This window comes from Prionailurus bengalensis, chromosome B2, assembly GCF_016509475.1.
Source record: "Prionailurus bengalensis isolate Pbe53 chromosome B2, Fcat_Pben_1.1_paternal_pri, whole genome shotgun sequence".
Taxonomy (NCBI): Eukaryota; Metazoa; Chordata; class Mammalia; order Carnivora; family Felidae; genus Prionailurus; species Prionailurus bengalensis.
This window is the reverse complement of record NC_057349.1, coordinates 15,649,716-15,673,115: the sequence shown is the minus strand read 5'-3', so window position 1 is coordinate 15,673,115 and position 23,400 is coordinate 15,649,716. Positions and strand designations below refer to the sequence as shown.

The window sequence follows — 23,400 nt, the reverse complement described above, 5'->3', positions numbered from 1 at the left end:
ATTGGGCTCTGTGCTGATGGCTCAGAGCTTGGAGCCTGCTTCGGATTTTGTCTCTCTCTCTCTCTCTCTCTCTCTCTCTCTCTGTCAAAAATAAACATTAAAAATTAAAAAAAAAATCAGAGCCATCCAAACAATAAGCAGTTGCAAATGGTAATGAGAGCCTTGACCTTGCCGTTCTGATGCCAGCAGCTGGCTCACTGGCTCCATGCGGCAGAACAAATCCCTGTCCCCATCAAGAGCCAGAGCAGCCAAACCTACCGGGGTTTCATCACTTCTCTGGGGAGACAGCCTCCCCTGCTTTGCATACATTTAAAGCGTCTGGGCACTTTGTTCTCTAGCGTCTCCTTATTCCGAGGCAAATCCCACGTTGCCATGATCTTCGGGCTTGTTTGTTTTCCACAGTCTTTTCACGCAAAGAGAAGAGCCTTCGTTCATTTGGTTGTTTCTTGTGGTCACCAGCATAGAGTCTTTCGCACTGATACTACACAAAATCCATTCTTAAATACAAGGCTTAGATAGGGGGCTGGCGTGTGGCATTTAAACAGGAACTCTGTGATTTTCGGTTTGCGGCCAATGCAGATCGTTTCGCTGTGGCCCGTGGTAAAGAAGAAATCATCTGAGGAGTGCAAACAATTTTGCAGCTCAGAGCTGTCTTATAAACCAGGGCCACACATGTAACAGCAAAGCGATTTAAACAGGTCACTTGCGCGCACATTTTAAACTTCTACTTTTGGATAGTTCACTTTATATAAAAGTTTAACTCCCAAGAATATTTCTCTTACCGTCTAGCATATAAATGGCCATGTCTGAATACCTAGTCAGGAAAAACTTTTTAAAGTTAATGTGAGGTTTTTTTTTTTAACATGACATTTATTGTCAAATTGGTTTCCATACAGCACCCCGTGCTCATCCCAAGAGTTAATGGGAGTTTAAATCAAATATAACTAGGGGCACCTGGGTGGCGCAGTTGGTTAAGTGTCCGACTTCAGCCAGGTCACGATCTCGCGGTCCGTGAGTTCGAGCCCCGCGTCGGTCTCTGGGCTGATGGCTCGGAACCTGGAGCCTGTTTCCGATTCTGTGTCTCCCTCTCTCTCTGCCCCTCCCCCGTTCATGCTCTGTCTCTCTCTGTCCCAAAAATAAACGTTGAAAAAAAAATTTTTTTTTTTAAATATAATTAAATTGTACCATCGAATCAGGGGTAAGATACAGCGCATTCAGAAAGCACCTTGGTCATTTTCTTTCTTTGTTTTGAGAGACAGCAAATGTGTGAGTGGAGGAGGGACAGAGAGAGAGAGGGAGGGAGGGAGGGAGGGAGAAAGAGAGAATCCCAAGCAGCCTCTGTGCTGGATGGAGCCTGACGCGGGGCTCGATCTCACGAACTGTGAGCTGAAACCAAGAGTCGGAGGCTTAACTGACTGAGCCACTCAGGCGCCCCACACCTCTGTCCTTATTCTGGAATCATCAGCAGCTTGGGATCACTCATAAAACTGACCGCTTCATTCATACAGTAATTGTGCTCTGCCGTCTGGCTTTCTAGTAACCACTCTTTCCGCACAAGGTAGATCTCGAAAGGAGCCAAGCAGGTGGCTGCCTTACATGGACCATGCCAGGCTGCCCCGGGTCCTTCCCTAAGAGGCTGGTCGTGAGAATTCTGAAGCTGGAGCTTTATGGTCCCTTTGGTTTATGAACTTGGCTCTGTGCAAAGACAGATCTGTCAAGGAAAGAGAATACTTTCTGCTGATGTCAGTCATCTTGTAGACCAATGTACTTGTTGTTGCAAAGTACGTGAGAGCCCTCCGTTGGGAACTCTTCCTGAATTCTGATACCAAACTCACCCTCCTACATACAACACACTCCGTCCTCCTCCATCATGGTAAAGAGCCATCCCTCCCGCATGTGAGAAGTAAGGCCTTCCTTCTCTGTCCCCGGACCCCAACCCCTCCTGCCTCCTCGGGGCTCCTACACTACCAGCTGAACCCTCTCCCTCCCTCCATAGGCAGCTTCTCACCAGCACCACCTCATCTGGAGTCTTTCCAGGAACCGGCGTGAGCTTCACCGGCGCCCCCTGCACCTGCACCCTCTCTTGTCCAGCCAGGCTTGGGGAAGAGTCGCCCATACTCGTCCGTTTTCTCACCCCCCGTTCTCAACCCGCTGCAGCCTGGCCTCCGTCCCCTGCACTCCCTAAAAGAGCGCCAGGCAAGCTTTTGCTAATGGCCTGCACCCTGTGCTTTTCCAGCCTCACCAGCCTTTCCAGCGTCACCTCCCTCTGTTGGCCAGGCGCATCTTCCCCCCTCGCTCCCGGGATGGGACATCCTCGGTCTTCTCCCGCCCTCACGCTCTGCCCTTCTCTGACCGCTGGCGGGTTCGTCTGGCTCGGTCTACACCGTAAATGGTGGTATTCTGTGAGGTTCCAGCCTACGGCCTCTCGCCTTCTCAGGCCATGCCCCGTCACGCTCCTGGCTTCGAAGATTCTCTGTAGTGCAGACCAGCCACGGGTCTCTGTCGGTGGCCCAGACCTCTCCTCCCCACTGAGCTCAGTGCATGCCGCCGCCTACTTGACCTTGCCACTTGGGTGGTACAGAAGCATTCTGACTCAGCAGATCCAAACTCAAACTCGTGGCTCCCTTCCACCCTTCCTGTCCTCCTCCACAAAGCCCCGCCTCCCTTCCAGTGTTCCCGTCTCAGCGAACGGCGTTACCGTCCACCCAGTTGTGTTACGTCACGAAACCTAAGATAGACGGACAGACGGATCCCCCCCACACACACACACCTGCTTCTCCCCACCCTGTCCATCTAGGCTCCGTCTCCGTGGATTGTCAACTTGGCTTCCTAAGCGCGAGCGCCTCAGCCGCCACAGCCCAGCCTGGGTGACCGTCCTCCCCCAGCAGGTGGCCAGTAGCCTCCCAGGGCCTCTTTCCCAACTGCCTCTTGCCCGCCCCCTCCCCCCATCCCCAGCCCCTTCTCCATAGGACAGCCAAGGAGATGTGTTGTAAAGCTGAAATGTGACCCACTTTATCGAAAACGTAAACCCTTCGCGGCTTCCTGTTGGCTCCTTGAGAAAAGATCAGAACCCTGAACACAGCTTCCCTGGGCCACACGGCCTCGCCCGCCTTCCTTCTTCCCCTTGCTCTCCACCCCGGCAAACTGGCTTCCTCTGTTCTTCAGATTGGGGCGCGATGTCACTTCCCCCCGGGACCCCTCTCCCAGCCCAATCGGGTCAGATGCCAGAGACACTGCCCCGGTGCCTCCTGTCGGAAGCTCTCACTACAGTCACATTCCATACTTACTCCCGTGACTATTTGATTAATGACTGCTTCCCCCAGAGGCAAGGCCTTGATCTGTCTTTACTCATCCAGTGCCTGACACAGAACCTAGCACAGAACTGGCCCTCAATAAATAATGAATAAATGAACTTACGTTTGGATGGGGCTGAGTATATGGCAGCTGCTTCTAAGAACCACTCCTGCACATAATAGGCATTAAATCAGCCTTAGCCTCTTAAATTGCTATTTACTCTTTGCAGGGAAAAGAACGGAGTCCAATACCTTGTCCACGGCAAGTCGGTTCAGAGCCGAGCCACAGCTAGAACCCAGATCCTCGACCTCCTGAGCTGTTCTGTGCCTTATCCTCACAAAGCCACAGGATCATTTTCCTCCCCAATCTCATTTTTTTATAGCTTATTTATTTTTGAGAGAGTGAGAGCGTGTGCAGGGGAGGGGCTGAGAGCGAGGGGAAGAGAATCCCGAGCAGGCTGTGCGCAGTATCAGCCTGGAACCCATTGTGGGGCAGCTCGATCCCATGAACCGTGAGATCACGACCTGAGCCACAGTCAAGAGTTGGACGCTCAATGGACTGAGCCACGCAGGCCTCCACCCCCGCCCCCCAGTCTCATTTTCAAAGCCAAGATAGCTAATTATATAGCACATGTCCTTCGGGAGGGCTTAGCTGCATTTTATGGCTAGGATTAGCCTCGATGTTCTCAGACCCTTTCAAGGAAATGAAACAAATACAGGGCCTTTTTCGAGAGCATGTATCTTTGACTAAAGGCTGCCTCGTTAACAGAATTTGCTCTGGTTGTAGTTCACTCATTGTTTCGTCCCCTCCAAATGTGACCCATAGGAAACACAAAAACGAAAAAGCCGGCACAGAACCAGGCGACGGGTCTGGCAACAGAAATCGATGGGCTTCTCAGCATAAGCCAATGGCGGAATGTTCTGCAGGCGCTTCTGGGCATGAGCTTCTAAAACATTGGCCTGACTCCTGGGATGCAACCTCCACCTTGAATCTGGGGCTTGTTCGAAACATACCCCAAAGCCCTAGCTTCATTCAGAGCCTGGGTTCTACCAAGTGGTCCCATAAAGATGGCTGTACACCCCTTACCGATGAGGCAAGGATTCTGGGGGAGGAGAAAGGGAAAGGTAAGGCAGGGCTTCCAAGAAGCTCATGCCGAGTGGGGTCTGCATTCCAGACCGATGACATAGTTTCCTCCGGAGGTCTGAGAATGCTATTTTAGGAAAGGCTTCGAGACTACGGAGCCCAAATTTAGAGCCTCCGATATTGCAGATTTCCATATATACAGCTGGTCCTTATCAGTGGGAATAAATAGCGCCTTAATGGGGCATTTCGAAAAGAAAATGACTAATGAACGGGAAGACGTTCTTATAAACTTAAAAATGCTTTGGAATACAATTTCCAGCAGTTTCCAGGGTGCTGTAGATTTTACAGACAGCTGACCAGAAATCCTTTCTCTGGTATCAAAGCCCATTCCCTACCTATAGCATATACGGTGATGACATTGGGGTTTCACAGGATCCATTGCTTGGCCCAGGGCAATGAAGAGAATTACAAGTGACCTCAAGCATTGCATTTGAGATATTTGCACTCGCTAACTTCACGGACTTTATATTTTCACGCCGGGTCTCTCTGGAGACCCCGTGGTGTAAACACCTTGCCAACTAGAGACACTTGGTCGCCGATATTTGGAGAAGCAGCAGGAGAGCGCCCCTTTCCACCCCTTAGGTCCCAGTGCAGGACTCCGAGGAGCCTCGGACTCCTACAATTTTCTCATCTCACACACACCTCATCCCATGGGTGAAGCAGGAGGCTGAACTTTGCCGGGTGGTTGGTTAACCAACTTCCAAAAGCTTCAAAACAAAAACGCACAAACATCTCTGTGGATGGTGAGGCCCGCTGTTTGTGTGACTCATTCCTGGAATCTTTTACGCCCGTACCAGCTTGTAGTCCTCCCGTGTGGCACCCTTCCCACTTTCTGGCGCCTTCTGTCATCTCGTGGGGCCACCAGGGTCTGTCCCCGCCCTCCACTGCCGCATCATGGCAGAGTTCATGCCCTTGCTCTGATGGTTCCCTTGTTATGGCTCAGTTCCGTGCCGGCGACAGGAGAGTCGTTTCTGTTCCTGCTCGCTTGTCATTCCACGTCTAAGGCGGCCCTGGTGGTGACGGGTGGGGACAAGAAGACCGTCTATTGTTCTTTGCAGACAAGACATGCTCTCTTGCGTCACCCCGGGGCCATGACCCTCTTTATGGTCTAACTGGATCTGCACAAACATGGCAAGAAGCAAGCTCTAGCCTGGGGGGTTGGGGAAGAAAGGCAGAGGCCACAGGAGAGAAAGGGACCTCTGTGAAGAGAAGAGTCCACTTGCCCAGAGGCCCCAGAGGAGCAGGGCGGGGCAGGGGCCGATGACGGGAGGAAGGAGGAGGGTCAGCCTGGCATGACGTGACGCACGGTGCCTTTCCTGGGGTTGAAATTGAGGAACTGAGGATGAGGTAGTAGTAAGAGCCGGTCTTTCAGAGCACAGGATGGAACGGGACCTCCGGCCACTCACTCTGTCTCATGCATCTACGAGGGCTGAAGAGATTAATGACCCAAGGAGGATATGATATGGTCCAAAAACTTTTCCTGGATTTTTTCCGTAGGCGGCTGAGCCAGAGGCCGACCGCGGAGGAATTGGAGCAGAGGAACATTCTAAAACGTAAGTGACTGAGCCCGTGGCGGTCGCTGATGTCTTGCGGTGGCTTCGGTTATTCGTTCATCCGTGGGCCGCCAGCTTTGTCCGTCGTGCCCGCGTGGGACGGTTGATGCTTGACCCTCCTCGCGTGTTACAACAGCCAAGGCAGCGTCCCCACAGGGAAGGCAGATTCGGGTTCACTAGGCCCATCCAAAGCTCACGGGCTGCAAGGGCCACCTTCCCTTTCGTGGGCTGTAAAGTCAGAGAAGCTGCGAGATGAGGGCAAGCAAAGCCACTCAATGATTCCGAGCAGGGTGAGGGCCACCTTCCAACCCAAATGGGCTGAGAACCCACAAATTTCTATACTGATGGCTAAAAGGAGGCAGACAGCCGCTGGAAGGCGGGGGCTCGAAACCATGACCTTCCGTTGCAGCTGGCTCCCCACCCCCCCTCCCCGCTTTGAACATGAAATGCAAAGTCTAGGAAGGCATCTCTCAGGGAGAATGCTTCCTGCCCCCTCTCAGGATTTCTACAGCTGGCCCACGGCCTGCCTGCCGAATGCTCTCACCCAAAGGAAACTCGCCCGTCACCCTGGCTGTGGCCAGAGACCATGAACGAGCCCCTTGTTCGGTTCAGGACACAGGGATACTTGAGTAGAGCGAGGGAATCCACTTGGCGTCCCATCGGCGTAAAACGAAAACACACGAACGTCTCAGGGACGCCAGCATGCCTGCATTTGGCGGGAGATCTTAAACAGTTAAAAAACAAACCCCCTCTGCCCACATCTGCCCCATCTTTGTTACTGCTGCCACCAGCACCTTTCTAAGATGGGCAACAAATACTATTTTTAGTTTCACTCATGACCCTTTCTCCCCACGCACACATCCGCTTCTAATTTCTAGAAAGGAGAAATAACGTGCTATTGCACAGTTTCCTGGGAATGTCATGGCATGTGCACGCGCGTGTATGCATGCACGTGCACACACACACACACACACACGCCAGCCACGTGAAGCCTGTTTGAGCAGCTGGATATTTCCACTTAGACCAAACTCAAATGTGCTTGATCTTTTCTACCCACCCCCCCCACCCCCCCCACTGTGGCCTTGGGACTCGCTGGGTTTTGAAGGGTTTGCTGCTGGGAGCCGTGGAGTTGCTGTGGGGGCAGGCGTGTGGCCCTCAGCCCCTGCAGAGGACCTGTCCCTGCCATATCTGCCTCTGTGGACATCCTGCCTGCCCTGCTCCTGGCCTTGCTGCCTCCCCAGCTCTCAGCAGGTGTTCTTTTCAAGGTTGGCTTTCCTCATTGCTGCCCGCACCTCACACACCCCCTAGGTCTCTAGGAATTCGCGTATATGTGGTTTTCTAACCAAGAATGCCCTTCACGGTTTTGAAGCTAAATATGCCATAAAATGAAAGAGAACTTTTTCAGATGATTTCCAGGGTTGGGGGGGGGGCGGCGTTTGGCCTGTGTGCTGTCTCTCCCTTTCTGTCCCAATCGGACACCTGATCCATTGTAACCTTTCCGTTGTTGGAGACAAAGAAAAGCAGGTGTCCATTTGTTCCTAAAGTGGGAAGGTGGGTAAGGGTGTGTCCTTCCCCCTCTGTTGCTTCACCCACACACATACAGACACATAACACAGATCTGTGTTTTTTGGAGGAACCAATCTCAGTGCCATTTACTTGCTGTTCAGTGGCCTCCAAGCTGCCCCCAAACAAAGAAGCTACCGCTTGGGGCGCCTGAGTGGCTCAGTCAGTTAAGCATCCGACTTCGGCTCAGGTCATGATCTCGCGGTTCGTGAGTTCGAGCCCCGCGTCGGGCTCTGTGCTGACAGCTCGGAGCCTGGAGCCTGCTTCCGATTCTGTGTCTCCCTCTCTTTCTGTCCCTCCCCTGCTCATGCTCTGTCTCTCTCTGTCTCAAAAATAAATAAAACATTAAAATTTTTTTTAAATAAAAAATTTAAAAAAAAGCTGCCACTCTCTGGGGGATTATTCAGGTCTCAGAAAATAATTCTCTCAGCAAGGGCAGGGGGTTTAGAAAGAGGAGGTCTAAAATCCCCAGCTCACCTCTGGCTTCCGGAAGGCACCAGCTCCTACTTGCTTGCCCAGATCCCTGGGAGACTGCGGGCAGGTCCTCACGTTGGCTTTTTGTTGCCATCTAGAAAGACCTTCAGATCTTAGAGACTGTTACTTTTGTCTGGTAAGCCTGAGGGGCTTAGATCCAGGGACCAGAGCAGAAAACATTGTTCGCATGGTCCCCTTTTGTTCTAGCCGCCTCTCTCCTCCTCATCCTGTTCAAACAGCCAAATGAAAGAACTGCCTGACCGCATTCAAACAGGTTGATCATTTCAGTTTTCAAAACTTCTCAGAAATGAACTTCTCCTTCGTGTGAACTTTTATTTTTTTCCTCTGTATTCTGGAACTTGGTTTTCCTAAACATGTTTTTCTTTTTCTTTCTTTCTTTCTTTCTTTCTTTTTCTTTCTTTCTTTCTTTCTTTCTTTCTTTCTTTCTTTCTTTCTTTCTTTCTTAAGTCTGTTCTGATAGTTACTCAAGAGATGTTTTCACGGTGTAAGAAAACACCCTCAAACAAATTCTTCTAAACCTTGCTTTCTGGGCTCTGAGTCATTTGAGGAACCCGATCTCTGAGGGTGCTGTTGAGACACAGGTCACGGCTCTGCGGTAGAGCTTGGAGGGCCCGCAGCTACCTTCCAGCCCCACCCTGCCCACCCCCTGGAGGCAGCACCTGCTTTGTCCCACAGCCAATGAGACACTGTGCACATTTGAGCACATAATGAGCACACTCTGATGGTGGCAGCAGGTGATGACGTCACGGGCCTTTCTCAGCCTCTCTGTCCAGTGGCCTAACGGGGTTGTCTTGGGACCCTCAGCCTGAGAATTCATGGCCCTCGGTTTGTAAATGGCTTTGAACTAGAGGTATAGATTCCATAGGTGGTGGCTCGTGGCCCTGCCCCTCAGGGGGACCTGAGAAGCACACACAGGAGAGGAAGGCTCCCTGCTCTGTCGCAGAATGCCGCCCTCTGTGGCTCGTAGGGGGCTTATAGGATGAGGAGAGGGCCCGGATTGGAGTTTGAGGCCAGTAACCAGTAATGAGGAGGAGGGGCTGGCCCCAAGCAAAGCATGACGGGGAAGAGGCTGCTTATTCTAGTGAGAAAAAAAAAAAAAAGAGCTGGACTGTTTGTCTAACTAGCTGCGTGGCGTGGGAGTAGCCACTTAACTCCCCTGGGCTTTCGCATCCTTATTTCCAGAATAAGAGTGTTAGACTTGGTGGTCTCTTGGGCCCCTCGTGGCCATACTGTCCTGTGAGCCTATACATTTTAACTAAGTTCCCTTGAGGTGCCTCCTGGGTACTCACTCTCCAGACCAGACCTCCCCTCCTGTACTCCAGCCACCTGCAAATGCAGCTTGCCAGGGGTCTCCCTTCTTCTTGCTTTCTGCCTTCCAGTTTCTCTCTGATAGATTAGTTCGTACTAAGATGTTGATGGCTGACTGGTTTCATGGGTGTTTGTCCAAGAGAAATTTGCCTATTAAAAAAAAAATGTTAATGTTTATTTTTGAGAGAGAGAGAGAGTGCAAGCAGGGGAGGGGCGGAGAGAGAGAGGGAGACACAGAATCCGAGGCAGGCTCCAGGCTCTGAGCGGTCAGCACAGAGCCCGATGTGGGGCTCGAACCCACAAACCGCGAGATCATGACCTGAGCTGAAGTCAGACACTTAACTGACTGAGCCACCCAGGTGCCTCTCAAAACTTGCATTTTTAAAGGAGTTCTGGGAGGGAGATGGGATATCTTTAAATCCAAAGGAAAGGGCTCTCATGTGGGGGGCCAGGGCCCTGTGGGGCAAGCTTCCGTGGAGACCGATGGTGGCCTTTGCCCACCGCAGGATGTGAGCATTTCTGTGCCCCCATACAAGATCCTCAAACGCACCCCACCCCCCAGGCAGCCACAGCAGGCAAGCTGTGCCCCTGGGGGGTGTCGCTCAAGGGCCTGAGCTCTGCTCTGAACTGCCATTGTCCCTTCCAGCCAGAAGTGTGAGTTGCCTCTGGTTGTGGTGGCCGCTGTCAGGACCCGCAAGGAGGAACAGGGTGGGACCCCGCTTCTGTGCACAGGGGCTTCCCTCTTTTACCGACCTGGCCAGTCGTGAGCCAACTGAATGGCAAGTGTGCCCTGAGTTCAGTTACTGAAACATAATTTAGCAGCAGTGATTTGATGCGAAGACCAAGCTGAAGGAGATTGCCTTCACGGATGCCGTTCTAAATTCAGTGGGTGAGAATCAGAGACCTTCTTTGGACACGGTTTGATTTCTGTGACCTTCAAGCTAGACGATATTGGGCTTAGACCCTCGCCTCCATTCCAAGGCCCGGAAGGAAAGTGACGTACCCAAGGTCACTCGCTTTGCTTAAAATAAGCCTGCATTCTCTGCCCTCCACACCTCTGCTCCCTTCCCCAGACCCTCTAACCTGTGGCTCTTTAAACATCTGGTGAGTAAGTCACCCCGCATATCAAGCCAAGAACGTTTAGACTCCGAAGTCTGCTCTCCTAAGACACTCCTTAAAAGTCTAAATGCAGGCAATTGTGTCCCACACTCTGGCCTCACACCTGCTCTGTGGACTTCTTGGAAGATTCAAAGAATTAATGGAATCAGGGCTTGCGAAAGGTGAGCGTTTTGAAATCCCTCTCCGCGTGCCCAGTGCTGCGTTCGGACTCAGCCGTGCCTGGTTTCATTTCTGCAGCCAGTGGCAGGCACCCCCACAGGCTGGTCTTCTGTTCTGTCCCCACAGAGCACCAGACATGAGGCCACATCACAATGAGCCCCCATCAGTCACTGTGAGGCCCAAGGCAGAGTTGAGCCGGCCTGAGTCTTGTCCAAGGAAGGGAGCCTCACCTCCCTCCAGAGGCCCATGTCCCTGCTAACACCCTCATCCTGTTAGGACCTACCTCCCTGCCTTAGAGCCATACTTCTCAGCCTGGCATTTCTGCCTGGAGACTTGAAAACCTGTGACACACACGGAAAACACAGTAAGGTCAGCCAGCTCACCATCAGTTTGAAACAAGGCAGGCAGTTTGGAAAGCGTCCCATAGGCAGGAGGGTGGCCGCAGTGGGGTGGGGGTGGGGGGGTACAGGAGCTCGCTCTCCCCTTGTTCAGGTCGTGAGGGGCTTGGCCTGGAGCCTGCAGAGGTTCAGAGGGTACACTTGCGTGTGACACTGTTCCCAAAACCAAAGCATGGTCAATGTTTCTTGCAGCTCGGAATGAACAGGAGGAACAAGAGGAGAAAAGAGAAATCAAGAGGAGGTTAACTCGAAAGGTGAGCGGGTTCTCCAGGCGGGAGCTGGGACAAGACAGCGCGGGCCGCCCTTGGCTCCCATGCCGCCTGCGGGCCCCGGTGGCCTTGCAGCTGCCTGGCCCGGAGGAAGTTCTGTCAGTGGCCCCGCGCCTCCGCTGTGAGAGCGAGCGACTCTCTAGATTTTCCGGGACTCCCCCCGGGGACGGTGGTCAGCTCAGTTTCATGGCCTTCAGTGCTTTGGGCTGGTGACATTCCACTGCTTGATTCTGTGACACCCCTGCCTCCCTCCCCCCAGGCAGCTTGATGTCAGGTGCATTATGTTTTCAGTTACCGCGAACATTTTGTTTTTGAGAAATTCACCGTAATGCCACCAAGCATGGGAACGTCATGATCAAAATCGGTAGTTCAAATGTAATGCAGTTATTTGCTGTGACCCTGGGAGAGTAAGTTTTCCTTGCCTCCCCTGATACTGTGCCTTACCTATGAACTGAGAACTACTTGGTTTTATTATGCCAGATCCAGCTTGAATTACTGAATTTAGGAAAATGCCCAAAGAGCTGATAAATTTACTGCAGGTGTTTGAAAAGCACTTAAAATCACAAAGCTGGAATTCGTATGTATTTTCACCCCCAGAATAGGTGATGCGGCAGTGTGACACAGACCCGAGTGGATCTAATTCCATATGAGTGGCCTCTCCAGTAACAGACTCTTAGTTGAGGCTATTCCTGGATGGTGTTGACAAGTTTAATCAATTGATAACACACAGGAAATGGAACTATGTTCTGTTTTTAATCAGACTCCTACAGTAACCTTCTTGAGAGAAAGATACTCAAATCTTAGAGACAGTTAAGAGACCCATTAAAATTAATTTTCAAAGGTTTATGAATGGACTTTTCTCCCTAGAAATATTATGTAAAGGAAGAAATGCAGAGATCCTAAAACATCATGCCAATTATTAAGGTGATGATTTGTGCGTCTCTGACTTTGTCTCCCTTGGAGCATCCCAAATACCCAGTGACAAGCCAAATGCTATCCCAATTATAAGGAAAATAAACAAGAGCCTGAAAGGCCAGATGACAGGCTGGCGTCCCCCTGGTTGGGAACTCAAACAAGAGCTAAGTGACCTCACTTTATCCAGGTGCCCTCACCCAAGTCAAGGTCTGATTCTTTAAATCCCTAAGACCACCCCATCTTTGGAGGCAGGGCATCCTTTCTCCCGAGGCTGAGTAGTGAGGAGGACTGGGGAAGATACGCCGCCTTGTTTTAAGTGTGTCCTTGAAATGACTTAGACTATCCAGAGGAGGCTGGTGATAACCCCTCCTTTCTGATACAGAAAGGTCTAGACATTTCAGGAAAAAAAAAATCACATTTTCATAAAATTCATTGGGGTTGATTGCTGCGCCCAAAGTCTCCTAAACTTGAGGGTTTCTTGCTAAAAGCTAGAAATAGGAAAATACTTAAGACTATATTTAGTTCGTGTCTTTTTAAAAAGAGTATACAAAAAGTCAGCTAATTGCATAATTTGGCAAGGGAGGAGGGTTCCCTCCCCCGCCATCTCCCGAAGGAAGGGTACCGCTAGGGACAGGTGCCCCCAAATAGCCCCATTTTCGCAGGTCTCCAAGGCAAGAGAACTTCCTTCTCTTCCTCCCGGTCCCCTCTCCTTCCTTCTCCCAGGAAAGCTGCCTTATAATTTCAGCATTTGCCCTCCCCTGGGACTGGCTTGGGGAATGAAAAATGACTTTAAGGGAAGGGAGAACCGCTTTGAAGGGGAAGACCGGAAGGCACTTTCACCTCTGTTTTTGCCGACAGAGATGTGAGCCTGCCAGCACGTAGGGAATTCTGTGGTGCCTCCTGGCCCTGGGCAGATCTTTCTCCTCTGGAGCCTTGAGCACAGCAAGACCAGATGCCAGTGACCATGGCTGTCGTTCGGTTACCCGCAGCCCTAAGGTTTCCTCGATTCAGTTCTATTTCGTTCTAATGCAGTAGGGAGAAAAATGAGAGTGTCCTGTATGGACACTGATAGCAACAGACCAGTCGTTTTCTTCAGCCAAATTGAGACTAACCTAAAAAGTATGTGCTCTGTCTTTTAATAAATGCCAGCCTCCCCCTTTGGAAAAAAAAAAAAAACATGCTGGCTAGCTAAATGGATAGATGGATGGGAAGAAGAAAGGAAGGGAGGGAGGAGAGGGAAAGGGGAAATGCACTTGGGTCAAGTTGTATTAGTAGTGGATCTGGGGCCTCAAGTAATTTACTTTTCAGTATTTGGTTGCAAGTGATATTTCTGCCGTAGATTGAAACATAATGCTTCCAACCTCTGCCCCACCACCCCCCCCCCGCCCCTTCTTCTAGCCTGCCATCCCCAGAAAACGGACTTTGGCCACAAAGATCATTTCCTCGCCATCTGAGGAAGGACCCTAGGTTCATGTACCCCAAAGGCAAGCCAAAGGCACATCTGAGCACTAAGTAGCCAAGGGCACGAGCCCATGCTCGCAGTGGAGAGTCCCAGGGGGCATTGGTTAGGTGGCCTACACACCACCCGAGAACCCCCCCCCCGCCCCGGGGAAGAAACCGGTCCCCTCCTCATTCCTTCCCTCCTAGCACTTGGGAGCAGCGCCTTATCGATTTGGAGAGATCGTGTCTAAAGTCTCCGATGGGACTCAGGCATGAAAAATAGCCCCTGCCCTTTGGATCTAACATTTAGTTTTCTGTTCGCTCCAGACTGCCACCAAGTCTGTTGGTAAAGTATCCAGAGCATGATTTCTGGAAATATAAACTAGAACTTCCGTGCTTAACCTTCCTCTTGTCACAGTACACTTAGAAATTAGCACCACCTGCCCAGCATTTCGCGGTAAATCTTGCTAGTCCTAAGAAGCACCAGAGATGTTGAGCAGGAGTCCTTGTGTAGCTGGGGAACCAGGAAATGTTTGCATGTATTTTAACGAGTGTGCAAAAGCTGCCTGAACTCACGTTGCAGAGGGCACGTGTTTGAGTCCGGATGGACTGTTCACAGTACCCCACGAAGCCTGGGACAGCTGTGGGTTTCCTGCGACAGGACAGCACTGACACCAGAGGGTCCTGTCCCAGGAACGCCAGGGCTGCCTCCGCACAGATCTGAACCACTCTGACAGGGGACTGCGTGTGGCCCAGGCAAGTGGGCCACAGCCCGCTAGGCCTCTGATCCCCCACATCCCCCCTCCCACCATTGGCCAAGAGGGAGCCGCAGGCTGCTTTGGTCCCGCCTGCAGCCTGGCCGTACCCGGCTCCATTCTGTTTGATCCCAGCCGGGCAATCATCTAACTCCTTCTCCGCGTGCTCTTCCACGGTCCACCGGCTGGCGGCGGGCGGGAGCACGCTGGCACCACCAAAGGTGTGTGGCAGCCGCGGGAAATCGAGGCAGGACAGCCAGGGTGGCTGGGATTCACTTGTGCGTCTGTGTGTGTTGTATAGGCCTTTGTGGTGGGGTTGTATCTGACTGCACTTTCTGTTGATAGAAGTGAATACAGCGTAGGGCTTGGCGGAAAAAGTGCTTTAAAATAACGTCGGTTAAACGTGCGTTCGCAGCATCCTGAAGACACGGCGACGGTGTTGCTCCGGGAGAAATAAACCCAGTGACGGGAAGCGATGATAGAAACGTCAGCCTTATGCCGCCCAAGTACAAAGGGCGGGTGCTCGTGACTGGGACCGCGAGGCGGCTAAATAAATACACATTCTCGTCCTAGTTGCTGCCCCCTCGCCGCAGACCCGTCCTGAAGGCCCGTCCCATGCCTTCCTGGCCTAAACCCAGCCTCGCCCTGCATTTGCGGACAGACTGTGAGGAGCAGGGGTCCCCTCCGGCCTCGTACATCATGGCTGCAGACCCCTGAGTTTGCGTATTGTTCGCACATCCGCCCTTTGGGGGGGGGGGGTTCTAAAACACACGCATTTAAAACGATTTCCAGCCCCGTCCTGCAGAGCACACTCAATCTGACACACGGGCATGGGCTTACAAATCCAAAATGAGACCGAAGCCTGGTGTGAGGTTCCCGTCCCCGAGTGGGAGGCGCGGTACGGGTGTGGGAAAATCCACAGCGGACGCCCGCACCCACGCGGGCAGACAGGCCGCTTACAAGGAGACGCTGCAGTGTTATTAAGAGTCAGCCTACCCGTCTATCCGGATGAGCCTGAAGGTAGCTCAGGGGCTAATAAAGCTCTCTCTCTCTGAGTTCTGGAAAAGTCCCAGGTCCAGGAGTCAGAAGCCCTAGGTCCCCACCCCGGGCCCTGCCCCTCACTTGCTGAGGGACGTGTTGGTTGCCTCTCAGGACCTCTTTTTCCCACCGACCCAGCAGTCTACACTCCTCTGGCTGACCGGGTCCATCTCTCTCCCTCCCTGCAGCTCAGCCAAAGACCCACAGTGGAAGAACTTCGAGAAAGAAAGATCCTCATCCGTTTCAGTGACTACGTGGAGGTGGCTGACGCTCAGGACTATGACCGCAGGGCCGACAAGCCGTGGACCCGCCTCACCGCTGCCGACAAAGTAAGCTGAGGGGCGAGGAGTGGGGTAGGGGGTCCTCGTGCCTCAGTCTCCCCCCGCGTTGGCGTTCCCACTTGCTGCCGGGACCCCGGGATGAGACCAGCAGCGAGGCCGTGGTTGCAGTGGCCGTCATGGGGTGCCGAGCGCCCCCTGGGCCTGCTGAGGGTGCCGCTTCTCCCAGGGCTCCAGATAACCTGCGGGGAGGTCACCGAATTGATTCTCCACTGCCGAAGAGAAGGCACGCGACAGTCACATAATGTCATGCTGAGTGACAGCAGGAGGAGAGGCCGCGTGGGCGGCTGTGCCCACAGAAACAGAACATCTGTATGGGCACAGAACGGTTCACGAGTGCGAGGCTCCAGGCTTCTGGCAGCCCTTCGTGGAGAGGACGCTGTCCTCGGCACCCAGTAGGATTCGCAAAACTAAAGAGACCAGCTCACTGTGTCTGCGGTTATTATACCCTAATGGTAGAAACGGGCCACAAATCACAGAGACGGCAAAACGTGCCTCGCTACGCTAAACCGTCATCCGTTTGGAAAACAAGAAGAATCTGAGGCTGAGTTTTGTAAGAAATGCAGTGAAGCAAAAGGGAATTCTCACCTGTCCCCTGGACCATAAATCGAAATGAACCTCTGCTGCGTAATCCTTTGGGACCCTAGTCCAGTCACTGTTAGGAACTGGAGAGCTAAGGGCCTTTTAAAACAAAATCTAAAATAATGACCACGTCTGGTGTGCAGGTGACACTGTGGAGACTCTGGCATACATCGGGGGCCTTCTCTTGAGTCCTGCCTTCGCCCCACGAATTCGCAGGGCCGGTGCCTTTCTTACGTGGGCTGCAGGGCGAGGCCGTCTACAGCGCAGACTCTGGCCTGATCGAGCGCAGGGAGTTTGAACACAGGGAAGCCGCCGCACGCGGGTGGGAACATTGGGGCCAGAAGCAGGCTTTCCAGAAATGCCTCCCACACGGTGGGTCCACCCACAGGTCCCGATGGAGTGGAAGCCTCTGCCCTCCTCTTAAACGTAACACTCATTGCTTCCCCGGACAGGCATCTGTGGTAGTGACCCCAGGAACCGGCACCACCATCCACCAGACAGACACACAGACCCAGAGGCCCAGCCCCCAGGCTGTTGTGTCACGTAAACGGGAACAGAGGAAGGAGCCCTGGCGCCTCCTGCCTTTTGTTCACAGCCTGACTGCAGCGCCCTTGCTGACCGAGGATGGGGGGGGGGGGGTATCAGAAAAGCGGGGGGAAAGTACAGCGCGTCTCCCCATGCACGTGCTGAAGTTGTGCGTCGCATTCAGGGAACCCAGTTCCTCAAGAGCTGCGGCACAAGAACAGGAAGTGGCGCCCACAGATGGGGGGTGTGCCTGCCTTCTCTGGGGGGAGCCACTCTGATCCTGCCTGCCGGCCTTTCCGGCCTCTCAGTGCCTTGACAGTCCCATCGAAGGAAATAGAGCAAAACCTCGGACTGTGAGGAAGACAAGCACACGTTTCTAATAAATGTTAACTTGAGAAATGAGCGACATCTTGGAATGTGAGTAGAGCGTGACGCCGAACGTCACATGATCACAGCTGAGCCAGTGGTTCTTGCAATTCGCTTTGGTACACAAGTGCTTTGGATTGCAGGCGTGTTTCCGGAATGAACTATGTTCACAAACCAAGGTTTTACTGCACTCCCATTAGAAGGAGCTCTGGGTGGCTCAGTCGGTTAAGCGTCTGACTTCAGCTCGGGTCATGATCCCACGGTTTGTAGTTCGAGCCCCACGTCGGGCTCTGTGCTGACCGCTCAGAGCCTGGAGCCTGCTTCGGATTCTGTGTCTCTCTTTCTCTCTGCCCCTCCCCCACTCCCTCTCCCTCTCTCTCTCAAAAATAAATGAACATTAGAAGTAGCTCTGGAAAAGAGCGCATGTTTAGAATTTCAGTGCCTGGGGAGGAAGTGAAGTTTCCTGCGGTGTCAGAACCTTCTGTTCCACCTCCTCGTCTCTCCTTGCATCCTGCCTGCCTGCCCTCCCTCAGCCGCAGCACATCTACGGGTGCTGCTGGAAGGGAGCAGCTACTCAAAAAGAGGCCACACCCTTGATAACGGCATAGACCACCTCCGAATCAACAGAGCCGTGAAAGAGCGAGGTCTTTGTAAATCAAACGGAAAGGAGGCGGCTGGCAATCACCCATTCCCTTAGTTTGAGGAATTTGACCCACCCCTTCTAGAACGACCCATCCTGAGGCAGCACAGTGCTTGTGCTGAGCTTAGATTGTTTGCCTACGGAAGATGAGGGGTTGACATGTAAATGTACACTCGGGGCATCAGGCGGCTCTGTCGGTTGAGCTTCTTTGTCTCAGGTCATGGTCTCACGGTTCACGGGGTGGAGCCCCGCATCAGACTTGATGCCATCGGTGCAGAGCCAGCTTCGGATCCTCTGTCCCCCTCTCTCTGTTCCCCTCCCCTGCTCGCACTGTCTCAAAAAGAAAACATTGAAAAAACACCACAACTTTAAAAGTGCACTCAAGACCCCAGGAGCGTGGGGCAGATCTGCATGGCCTCCTGCTTCCCCGGAGGCGCTCCTCGGAGAGAGGAAGAAAAAGACACTTTGGGCAGTAGGCCAGATATCATTTGCGACTTACATTTAGGGGGCGGGGGGATTCTCTGTCGGTTCCAGGTGATTTTCTTTCCCCTCCCAGTGAAGGAATGCATTTTCCATGCTTATACTGGGTCGTTCGGCGGCTTTGTCAAACAAAACAGGTAATAAGCGAACTCCCTTCCATCTGTCTCTTCTGCATATTCACGGACCTCTCTTCATTCCAGGCTGCCATTCGAAAGGAGCTCAATGAATTTAAAAGCACTGAAATGGAAGTTCATGAATTGAGTAGACATTTAACAAGGTTAGTAAATTGAGGGGTTCTTTTCCCTTTTTTTCCCTTCAGATGGTCATGGCTGCTTCCCGACTAACTGCCATCTGCTGCCGGATTACAGGTGGTGTGGTGGGGAGGGGTGGGGGAGAAGAGAAGGTCCGCCGTGGTTTCCGAATCGAGGGGAAGGAGCACCGTGACCTTCTGAAGGCCTGGTTTGTCACTTAAAGATCTGTTAAGTGCCAGACCACCCATAACCCCAGAGCGGGTTTTTATGGAAACCTAAGCTGAGAAGAAAAGCCCATTGACATTTATATCCAGTCAGCCCAAGCCAAGCCTGGGCAAAATACCAAATCCACATGGGACTTCCAGAGTGGGTTCGCCCCTGTGATTCCGTGGGCCCATATCCTCCTTCGGGGAAACTTAGGCACAGAGAGATTTAAGGGGCTGATATACGGTCACACAGGACGTGCCGACTGGCGCCTGGGCTCAGCCTTGCTGCTGAGTCCAGGCTGAGAGCGTGGGCCGAGGGCCACCAGGGCCGTCCGGTTTGGGCCCCCAGGAGCTCCAGATGAAACTACTCCCAAACATAAGGTGAATTCCGTGGGGGCTCGAGTACTTGAGGAGTTCTGTTAGGGATGTGCCTTTGGCCGGAGGTTTAACCAGATTTAACCTGCCACTCGTCAGCCACGGGGAGTCTGAGGATGGGAAGCTCGGGCTGTGGCATCTGGCATCCCTAGCAGCCCCTTGGTCTTGACTTAATTATTTGTTTTCTAGGTTTCACCGACCTTAACAGTCAAATTCCTCCTGAGTGCTATGCTGTCTTCGAAACATAAATTTATAAGAACCATAAGTGCTGGTATTTATTCACTTCCCCATTATGATGTAAATCTTCTGAACTGCCTTTTTTTAAAAAGAAGAAGAAGAAAAAGGAAACCCGATCAGGATTCTCTTTGCGAAAGCCCAGCAGTCACCACTCCGCGGTCAGAGCTGCTGGTACCGCCGCGGACTCCGAGGGCACCGGCAGGCCAGAGTGGAGACTTCCCGGCGCTCGGAGCGGTCCTGGTCCTCTCCCTCCAGGCCTGGCAGGTGCCGTGTTCATTTAGGCTCCAGCGAACCTCTTCCCCTCAAGTGTCTGTCACCTGGGTCCAAAGAAAGCTGAGGCGGTGGGTTCGGCCTGGAATGGACTGTGCACATGGTCTGGTTGGCTTTTCTAGACTTGGCCAAACACACTGGCTCCGGGTGTGGCGTCCGACTTGGGGGCCTCTTAGGAGGAGGAGGCTGAGAGGGAGCACTGTTCTCAGTCACCCCTGTCCTTTCTCTCCCTTCAGCCGTCATCCATACCGTGAACAAAAGGGAAGATGCTTTTCTGGGGGAGTCTGTGGTCGACTGTCTGTCTCGAGAGTGTGTGGGCTGCAGGTATGGAAGGCCGGCACTGAGCACCTATCCTGTCCCCTCAGACTGAGTGGAGCTGCCTCCCGGGAAGCTCTGGTGTGCACAGGGGAAGTTGTCATCTGCTCAGTTCGAATTGACCCATCTGTGTTAAAAAAGCCAAATGTCACGGGTGGTCTTGTGCGCCCGGCCACTGCTGTGGGACGCCCGTGGCATTGGTGCAGCTGAGTGTAAGGAGCCTGGTGAGGACGGAGAGGCTGGGGAGAGAAACTGCTTGGCTGATGTTCGTTTTCTCCACGCACCCCAGGGCCAGTGACTGTATGGGTTGGAAGGTAACAGCTTCTGAGTGTAGGACCAATGCATGCAAGCCAGAAACCATTCCTGAAAGACTGGCTCACCGGTCTCTGACGGACTGGGACTCCAGAACCACCCGATGGCCTTCTAGTCTCCTTTCTTTGCACTGAAGAGTTTCTGTGGAGGGCCTTCAGGGTTTGGCATATGCCAGAATGGCGCAAACACCAGCCACACCTGCCCGTGCTGTACCTTCCTGCTCCTGCCCATCTGGAGAGCATCCTTCCTCTCCCTCGTGGTGCTGGTAAAGCTGATGGGAGGTGTATCTCTAGCTGTCCCATTCGCTTGGGACCACAGGAAGGCCGTGCCCTCCTGACGGGGACACCCCGGGTAAGATGTGCAGTGAGTGGAAGGCCAGCCCCCAAAACCCTAACCACTCTCTTCACGGGGCCCGTCGCGGCTGCTTCTGTTTTCCTGCCTGACGGACCCTGTAGGGCCCTCTGTCACCAAGCCCTGCCTGGACCTCCGTCGTGGTCTCACAGTTACCGTGATTTTTCTCGGTAATGGCTTGCTCTCCTCCACACATGCCCGAGATTTAGGAAGATCCCAGACTGGCCTTCACAGAAAGGAGTTGACCAGTTCCCACCCCAAAACGTGTGGGAAGCAAGTTACTCTTGGGATGCACACCCATCGGCGAGGCCGTTGTATTTTCGGCAGGCATTACCAGCCCCTGTGGCCGCCGTTAACCCAGGAGCTGTGCAGAGTCTGGGGGGAGCTCAGGGCAGTTCTTCAGGCAGTGCCCAGTAGCCGTCGCAAAGTTGTCCCCGTACCACCGGGAGTGAGCACGCCGCTGCCTGGCCCAAGGAGGGGCCGTCACTAGATCCTTTTCTCTTTGAATGTGGAATCTGATAGTTCAGGGAAAACGTGGTCGGGATTTTAGCGTGGCTGTAAACACAGTCTTCCCGAAAGGCTTACTGACGTTTGAATGTGCAAATGGTGTGACGAAAGATGTAGGGCTCTTTCGTTTAACTTCTCTACAGCGGGCACGTGTTCCAGGCGGAGGTGCCTGCCTTGCCCGGGTTGGAGTCTGAGCTTCCTGTAACTCACAGCTGTCTTCATGCGGCTCACAGGGCCCTGACATGATGGCCAGGCCTTCCGCGGGCCCAGGAGCGAGTCCTACGGGAACTCATTCCATTGCCTGGACTCCTCCCTCGAAGGCCAATGGCTTCTTTGCTGGCTTTGATTTTTGGGCCTCTGATGCCCTGGGAACGTGACGCCCAAGTCCGTTTCCTGCAGCCAGCCAGCAGCCCAGGTTTCCTGCCCAAAGTGCCCTGTTCTTGCAGTCCGCTTGGAGCTGGGGAGAAATTGAACACAATTTCAGCCTCCATCCCCGAAGAGCACCCTTTGGGAGAAGTCAGTTGCAGGAATTAGGGTGCACCTGCTGTGCTACAGAAATCCCACCCGCCATCAAGGTGGGCGATTATTTCAAGCCCAGCTCAGGGGGCTCTGCCACCTCCATGGACCACAGGTTGGCCCTCTGCCGCCTCCTCCCTTTCATGAAATCCTGAGGTCTTTCTAGAAATCTATCCCAATTTCTTTTTTTTTTTGCCATATCGTTAGGACAACTGGAAGAGGTGTTACTTTCTAAGATGGCAAATTGACAATTATAAAAAAAAAAAAAGGGAGAGATGGGCTAGATGGTTTAAAATGCATCCCCTTTTCTGAAAAAGCTGCGATTCTCAAAGGTCTTGTGCGTGTCAGTTTCCAGTTGAGCCTTCTGTCCTCTGGGTCACTGTGAGGAAGAATGTGAAGTTTCTCAAGAGGTTTCCCTCTTGAAAGCAGACATTGCCCCATGCTCCGCACCACCTCCTGTGGCAGAAGGGACTCCTGTTGGCCTCCTTGCTGTGTTTCAAAATTGCTGATCGATTCCTCTCCAAAGCCCTGTAAAACTTTTAAAACGTTAGCCTTTATGTCCAATTAGAGAAACCAAACAACGTGATGGTAGGTGTGATAAAAACAAAAAAAACAAAAAAAACAAAAAAAAAAAACCTCTGGGTTTATTTTTCTCCCGCTATGGACGTGTATTTATATTTGCCGAATGAATATTGTGGTGTGTGCTTCGATGAATGGGATTTCAGACTCTCCCCGTGCACAGCCAGTGGGTGGAGGTCACCTCCGATGACTTTTTCTTCCCATCTGTCTGTCAGTCCCCAAACCAGTTGCTTTTTCCAGTGGCTTCCCGGGTGTCTGTACATAGTTTGTCTTCGTATAGGAGCGCTCTCCTGTGTTCTAATTTAACAGATGATGGCTGTGTGAGGAAGACGATGTAAATACAATACAAATTAAACTGGATCTCTATGGCCTAGGTTTTGTACATACAGAAACTGCATGGTATTTAAATTATTGTTTGTCTCTGATGTATGCAGTTTCTTTAAAAACCAAAAAAAAAAAAAGTCTAAAAAAAAAAAATCCTTTCCTTGGCTCCCGTGTGTCTTGTCAACCACCGAAAAGAGTTGGGCTGCGGCCGGGATGAAGGGCAGGTCAGCTCAGCAGCAAAGCGTCAGAGTTATGGAGGCAGACAACCTCCTCGTGTATCAGGTGTTCCTGGGTGCGGGGAGGACGGCTGCATGTAAATTAGCTTTCTAGGACTTTCTAAGACATACTGCCCAGCTGCCCTTTAATAAACTGCAGTCCCTCAGAGTCCTCCCCATAAGAGCAGCTATGAGACAGCTTTGGGTACCAGCAGTGCCGTGGGGTATCACTGCCCCAAAGCAAAAGCCACCAACTACTTGGCTTTTGAGTACTTTCTCGGTCTCTGGGCAAAGTCTGAGTATTTGTCCTGTAAAGCTAAGAGCTTTATCGCCTAACTTTCTGGTCCTGACTTGTCTTTTTGAAGTGCTGGGGGGAAGGCAAGACAAGCTTCAGTGCTTGCTGGCTGCATTTTTCTAGGTGGGTGAAGTGACCGGACAACCGATGTTTGGCCCGGCCCTAGAAGAAGGTGACCCTGGGGACAGGGAGCTTACCCTAGCGCGGCTCCCCTGTGCCGCTCCTGGGAGTCCTGGTGAAGGTCTTACCACGCAGGTGCCAACTCAG

At 52.6% G+C, this 23,400-nt stretch overlaps 1 protein-coding gene and 1 long non-coding RNA gene across 8 annotated transcripts in view; one reads left to right on the top strand and one right to left on the bottom strand.

The window, feature by feature from the left end:
• PHACTR1 (phosphatase and actin regulator 1) overlaps positions 1 to 22,324 on the top strand; it is a 561,485-nt gene extending 539,161 nt beyond the window's left edge. For all 7 annotated transcript variants that reach the window (XM_043590814.1, XM_043590813.1, XM_043590817.1 and 4 more), the window contains 5 exons: positions 5,935 to 5,990; positions 11,225 to 11,286; positions 15,638 to 15,778; positions 18,581 to 18,657; positions 19,402 to 22,324. In XM_043590814.1, coding sequence (XP_043446749.1) covers positions 5,935 to 5,990; positions 11,225 to 11,286; positions 15,638 to 15,778; positions 18,581 to 18,657; positions 19,402 to 19,417 — 352 coding nt within the window. In that variant the 3' untranslated portion in view covers positions 19,418 to 22,324. The remainder of the gene's footprint in view (positions 1 to 5,934; positions 5,991 to 11,224; positions 11,287 to 15,637; positions 15,779 to 18,580; positions 18,658 to 19,401) is intronic.
• On the bottom strand, positions 8,453 to 11,003 carry LOC122489234. Its single transcript, XR_006298877.1, has 2 exons — positions 10,579 to 11,003; positions 8,453 to 9,506 (listed from the first exon to the last, which is right to left on the bottom strand). It is a non-coding gene; the product is annotated as an uncharacterized LOC122489234 (long non-coding RNA).
• Positions 22,325 to 23,400: the final 1,076 nt, after the last annotated feature.